This window comes from Palaemon carinicauda, chromosome 6 (genome assembly GCF_036898095.1).
Source record: "Palaemon carinicauda isolate YSFRI2023 chromosome 6, ASM3689809v2, whole genome shotgun sequence".
NCBI lineage: Eukaryota > Metazoa > Arthropoda > Malacostraca > Decapoda > Palaemonidae > Palaemon > Palaemon carinicauda.
The window spans coordinates 142,135,664-142,143,163 of record NC_090730.1 but is presented as its reverse complement, the minus strand read 5'-3'; the positions used below and the strand labels follow the sequence as shown (position 1 = coordinate 142,143,163).

Sequence of the window (7,500 nt, the reverse complement as noted above, 5' to 3'; positions counted from 1 at the left end):
ATATACATATATATGTATGTATGTATGTATTTATGTATATACATATACATTATATATGTGTATATATATATATACACAGTATATATATATGATAATTTTCATTTTGAGGCGTTTTACAGTAATGCGTTGAATATGGAAGTCCACTTTTGATGGCATTTGTGGAATATGAAAAAGCCTTTGTTAGTATACGCCGACCAATTTTGTGGAGAGTCCTGCATTATTATGGAATTCCTCTTAAATGTGTGTTTCTGAACAAGTCTGTTCAAGAGCATAGCTGATGTTAGTGGAGTCTTGTTAAATTAATTTCCTGTGAACAGTGGAGTACTCCAAGGGAATGTATTGTCACCTATGTTGTTTATCTTTGTAATGCGTAGAACAGTCGAAGATGGTGGAGAAGGATTGGACTGGATTGGTAATGGAAAGTTAGCAGACCGAGAGTTTGCTGATAATGCTGTCCTTATTAGCAGAATACCACAGAATTTGCAATGCTTGCTTAACAGAATGCATAGAATATAACACGAGATGGGGTTCAAGATAAATAGAAGAAAGACAGAGATGATGAGAACTGATTAAGTATCATTGGAAAGAGAATAGATTAATGAGGTTGAATCATTCAACTATTTAGGAACTATGATCTCCAATACAGTGTCTTCAGAATTAGAGTTTAATGAAAGATGGAAAACAACAATGGGTAGGTTAAGTAATATTTGGAAATCAAATCGCCTGAAATTATTTAAAAAATCAGACTATATATATCAGTTTAGTGAAATTGGTATTACTTTAAGGACATGAGTCATGGTATGACAATAAAACTTTCTAACAGATTTAGTAGATTTGAGAACAAAGCATTCAGAAGGATGTTGGTAATTAAATGGCAGGACAGGATTAGAAATTAAACTAATAGAGAGATTACTCGAGTGGCATACGTGGAGGAGATCATGGTAAGTGGTAGATGGAGATGGTTTAAGCTTGCTCTTCGCACTCCCCAAGAGAGATTAGTTCACTAGTATTTCAACTGGCCTCCACAAGGTGCAGGAACAGTTGGAAGACCCAGACCTACATGGGTAAGGACTATGAAGCGCGAACTAAGAGATGATGAATGGAGAAGAATTGAATTAAAAGCTGAAGATATAGATGACTTGCGAAATCTTACCAAAACCCTTTGCGTCAATAGGCGTAGGATATATATATATATATATATATATATATATATATATATATATATATATATATATATATATATATATGTATATATATAGATATATATATATAATCGAATTTCAGTTTAGGATGTTCGACCTCATTAGGCTTTAACGTTAAATTATGATTTCTCTTCGAATCGTATTTTATGCCGGAAACTAGAGATGGCACAGCAGAAGGGTTTGGTCATAGACGCTCTCTTCCTCCCCTGTGATGTCTGTAAGTCGTTATTATCCAGACCACAGAATGGATGCCAAAACCCCCCTGGGGGTGGTTAGAACACGCCTGGAACCCCTCACGACTCCGCCCCTGATCGGGAACGGTGGAACAGAGCGGAACTTAACCTGGAAGAGTGTCGTCAGTCATTCAGTGGTGGTGGTGGAAAGTAGTGGTTGGAAAGAGGAAGTTCGCAAGGCTAATTCCGGCCCTTAAGTTTTCATACAAACTTAACTGTTCTTTGTTCTGAGACACATTCGAACAAAATCAAATCTAGTTGAGAGATTCTGTGGTGGACAAGAACCAAGCATAATCTTTTGAGTGCAGTAATTAGGAGTCCTTTTCTTAGCTGAAATTGGAAGAAAGGAAATAAGTGCGTTTATTATCAGGTGAGTTCACTAATATATTACGTCATTGGTTTCAAGAATGGAGCCGAGTGTAATAGGCACCGCCTACCGCACTCTCACTTGGTCGTCTGGCCTCTGTAAACACGTTACATATGTGGTTACAAAAATCTTTACGCAGATATTTGTATTTTTTCTTAGATTTTATAGATTTTATCCATATGTGGTTATCTGTACAAGAAGACAAATATTCTTACGATAATAACGTTAATGAAATAAGTTTTGCTATTTCGTAATTTAGGCGTATGTGGATGACATGCTCTATCGTGTTATAATTAAAGGCTCTGTGGTTGTATTTGTGATTTTAATTTTTGCTTGTTGTCACTGAAACTAAAATACATGTAGCAAGCATGTTTTGATTTTATACATCTTTTTAAGGTTGATATATATATATATATATATATATATATATATATATATATATATATATATATATATATATATATCTATCTATCTATATATATATATATATATATATATATATATATATATATATATATATATATATATGTATATACATATCTATCTATCTATATATATATATATATATATATATATATATATATATATATATATATATATATATATATATATATATATATATATATATAGGTAGTAGGTTGGCCAGAGCGCCAGCCACCCGTTGAGATACTACCGCTAGAGTTATTGGGTCCTTTGACTAGCCAGACATTACTGTATTTGGTCCTTCACTCTGGTTACGGTTCACTTTCCCTTTGCTTATACTTACACCGAATAGTCTGGCCTATTCTTTACAAATTTTCCTCTGTCCTCATACACCTAACAAAACTGAGATTACCAAGCAACTCTTCTTCACCCAAGGGGGTTAACTACTACACTGTAATTGTTCAGTGGCCACTGTCTTCTTGGTAAGGGTAGAAGATACTCTTTAGCCATGGTAAGCAGCTCTTCTAGAAGGACACTTTAAAATCAAACCATTGTTCGCTTGTCTTAGGCAGTGCCATAACCTCTCTACCATGGTCTTCCTCTATCTTGGGTTAAGAGTTCTCTTGCTTGAAGGTACACTCTGGCACACTGTTCTATCTAATTTCTCATCCTCTTGTTTTGTTAAAGTTTTTAGAGTATATTGGAAATATTTATTTGAATGATGGTACTGTTCTTAAAATAATTAATTTTAATTGTTAATTATCTTTTCTTTTTTTTCCTTTCTTCACTGGGCTATTTTTCCTGTTGGAGCCCCTGAGGATTATAGCATCCTGCTTATCCAACTAGGGTTGTAACTTAGCAAGTAATAATAATAACAATAATAATAATATTATATGTATGTATGTATATGTGTACATTCTATTATATGATATGTAATCATATTCCATTTTATATATATATATATATATATATATATATATATATATATATATATATATATATATACACACATTATATATATATGTATATATATAATTATATATGTAATATATATACAGTATTCATATATATAATTATATATATACATATATATAATTATATATATATATATATATATATACATATATATATATATATATATATATATATATATATATATACATATATATATATATATATATATATATACATATATATATATATATATATATATATATATATATATATATATATATATATATATATATATATATATATATATATATATATATATATATATATATATATATAAATATATATATATATATATAAATATATATATATATATATATGTATATATATATATATGTGTGTGTGTATATATATATATATATATATATATATATATATATATACATACATACATACATATATTTTTATAAATATGTATCAAAGGCATGCATACATATATTATTTATTTAATTTTTTGGGGGCAGTGAACATATCAGTGCTATTAAATGTAACGAATGTTAATAGAAACACTTTTATGGTTTGTAGCACTAGCATTGGGAAAATGTATATAATAAGCCTAATATTGATACAGGCAATAATGATGAAACGCATGTTCAAAGACTATCATGAACATTCTATATCGAGGATCTTTCTTATCTAGTTCTATATCACCTGCGATGTGTAACAGCAACATTGAATATATAGAATAATGATCACTGTCAACCTGTGTGATAGAACTAGGCCTATCTTGAATTGTTAGACATTCTAATACTTATAACACAATGATATTGAATACCCAAATTTATGATCAACAGTATCCTGTAACAAAACAATATTGAATATCGAGACTTACAAAATCAGCAATCAGAGAACGAAATTGATTTCGTAGACGTGTGGTCATCAACAGCCATAGTCCTAAGGTCGCCATCGCCCTTTGATAAGATTATCTTGAGTATTCTATACTTGGGATCATCAGCTGACAGTGAGAAAAAGAAATAGATTTTATAGACAAAAGATCACCAGCAACCTGTAACAGAACCATCTTGAATATACAGACTTACGATCACCTGTAACCTGTAATGGAATGATGTTTGATAACTAGATCCATGACTACATGCAACCTGTTGCGGAGCAATTGAGAATATCCAAGACACTGTGATGTCTAGCAACCTGTAATACAAAAATTGTAAATATATGTGCTTGTGATTGCCTTTAATCTTTAACCGAATTATTTTTATTATCTAGATTTATGATCACGTGCAACGTATAACAGAACGGTCTTGAATATCTCTACTGAAGATATTTGATAACCTGCAGCAGAACCACCTTTAGTATTTAGACTTTAATCACCAACAACTTGTAACTGAATGATCTCGAATATTTCGACTTGATTACCAGCAAAAAAGATAGAATGATTTAGAATGTCTAGTCATGATGACTAGCAACCTTTAACTGAACGATCTGGAATATCTAATATTAGGGTCATAGGCAACTAGTAACAAAACAATCCTAGAGTATATGGAATTAGGATCTCGGGCACCTGCAATAGGACGACAAATATCCGGAATTTGGATCACTAGCTATCTGTAACAGCAATCCTTGAATATTATGAGTTAGGATCTCAACAAACGGTAACAAAACCATTCTTAATTATTTGGAACCTGGATCACCAATAGTGCAACAGAACTATCATTCAAATAGATAAGCTCTAACAATTAGTAATACCTAAATACCTGCGATTAGAATTATTTATTACTTGTACAATAGTCCATAGTTATTGGAAATTAGTGACTAGCAACTTGTAAGAGAATGATCCTTGAATATTTTAAGTAAGATCCCAACAAACTAGCAAACGATCGTTGAATATATAGAATGAAGATCACCTGCAACTGAACCTTACTATGAAATCTGTCATTAAGATTACCAGTTACCTTTAACAGAACTGTCCATGGATATCAGGAATCAGAATCCATAGTAACCTGATCACAGAATCATTCTTGAGAATTAGGAGTTAGACTTATCAAGAAACTGTAACTGAACAATCCTTGAGTATCAGAAGTTCCATTTCCCAAGAAACTAACTGAACAATATTTGAGTATCAGAAGTTACATTTCCTAAGAAACTGTAAATAAACAATCCTTGAGTATCAAAAGTTACATTTCCCAAGAAACTGTAACTGAACAATCCTTGAGTATCAGAAGGTACATTTCCAAAGAAACTGCAACTGAACAATCCTTGAGTATCAGAAGGTACATTTCCAAAGAAACTGCAACTGAACAATCCTTGAGTATCAGAAGGTACATTTCCCAAGAAACTGTAACTGAACAATCCTTGAGTATCAGAAGGTACATTTCCCAAGAAACTGTAACTGAACAATCCTTGAGTATCAGAAGGTACATTTCCAAAGAAACTGCAACTGAACAATCCTTGAGTATCAGAAGGTACATTTCCAAAGAAACTGCAACTGAACAATCCTTGAGTATCAGAAGGTACATTTCCAAAGAAACTGCAACTGAACAATCTTTGAGTATCAGAAGTTACATCTCCAAAGAAACTGTAACTGAACAATCCTTGAGTATCAGAAGTTCCATTTCCCAAGAAACTGTAACTGAACAATCTTTGAGTATTAGAAGTTACATCTCCAAAGAAACTGTAACTGAACAATCCTTGAGTATTAAAAGTTATATTTCCCAAGAAACTGTAACTGAACAATCCTTGAGTATCAGAAGGTACATTTCCCAAGAAACTGTAACTGAACAATCCTTGAGTATCAGAAGGTACATTTCCAAAGAAACTGCAACTGAACAATCCTTGAGTATCAGGAGGTACATTTTCAAAGAAACTGCAACTGAACAATCTTTGAGTATCAGAAGTTACATTTCCCAAGAAACTGTAACTGGACAATCCTTGGGTTTTAGGAATTAGAATCCCTAACAAACTGAAACTGAGCAATCTTTGAGTGTTAGTAGTTAGGATCCCATCATACTGTAAGAGACCAGTCCTTCAATATTTGGAATTATGATCCTTACACACTGTAACTACAGACCTTGAATATTAGGGATTAGTATCACATCAAAATGTAACAGAATAAACAATCCTTGAATAATAGAAATTAGAATTCAAACGAACTATTACAATAATCCTTGAATATCCGGAATTGTGATCATTATCAACCTTTGACAAGAGAATCCATGCATATCTGGAATTAGGATTGCTGGCAAGCTGTAACAAAGTCCATGAATATAAGAAATTGCAAATGCCAGAAAACTGTAATGGAAGGTTCCTTTAAGTTTTTGGACTTAAGATCCCAGCATTTAATAACAGAATGGTCTTTGAATAACTTTGATTATGTTTACGTTCAGTCTGTGACGGAATATTTGTTTACATTCTGGAATTAAATTCGAAAACACTATTAGAATGGCCCGTGTGTAATTAGGATCCCTAACAAATATTTACCGGAACAATCCTCAAATGTCTGGGAGTAGTAACCTGGAATAGAATGATACTGGAGTGTCTGAAATAAGGATCACAAGCAAACCTGTAGCAGATTGACCAATGAATGTCCATGATTGTTATCACCAGCAATCTTTAACAATTTAATCTATGACTGCGGATTAAAAACACATTAGCAGCACATAACATAATGGATGTAAAAATCATGTACAACTTTCTTTTACGAATTTCATGACCGTCGAGGACCAGATTATAAAATTTACCCGATGAAACTTTGCCGATTTAAAAATGTCTTACCTTTGAATATTTTTTTTAAATATTACCAGCATTTTGTATATGTAAATATAAAATAGAAATGTTTTCAGAGTGGATATGTATTTCACTTGAAACTACTATGTCTTAATGTGGTTGATAATATATGTAGGCTTCAGGCATGGTTTATAATTTGGCAGTGAGTTTTTACGATCGCATGCCCTTGCAGTCATCAACTACAGTTATTGGCGGTAGGCCAAACATTTGACTAAATAGTCAAACTTTAAGGCAGTAGTTTCCAGTTATTAGGATGAAATAAGAAGAATTGCAGGCATACTAAAGATAAAATAAGAAGGGCAGGCATAGTAAAGGTTACAGAGGTGGTAAGAGTTTCACGTAGCTGGTTTGGGCAAGTGTTGAGGATGGATGGTATGGAGGGAGTGAGGAAGGCTTGGGAGGAACCTGTTAGGGGAGCGAGAGGGAGGCAGAGAATTAGATGGCGAGATAAGGTGAAGGGTAATATGGAGAGAAAATGTTTCGTGGAAGAGACATTGCAAAAGGCGCTTCGGGCAACCGACAC

General features: G+C 32.5%; 1 protein-coding gene across 1 annotated transcript in view; it reads left to right on the top strand.

The window, feature by feature from the left end:
• The window catches only part of LOC137643267 (ice nucleation protein-like), a 9,918-nt gene extending 3,778 nt beyond the window's left edge, over positions 1 to 6,140 (top strand). Inside the window, exon 2 of the mRNA XM_068376108.1 lies at positions 5,383 to 6,140. Within this exon, the coding sequence (XP_068232209.1) occupies positions 5,383 to 6,140 (758 nt within the window). The remainder of the gene's footprint in view (positions 1 to 5,382) is intronic.
• The last annotated feature ends 1,360 nt before the right edge of the window (positions 6,141 to 7,500 follow it).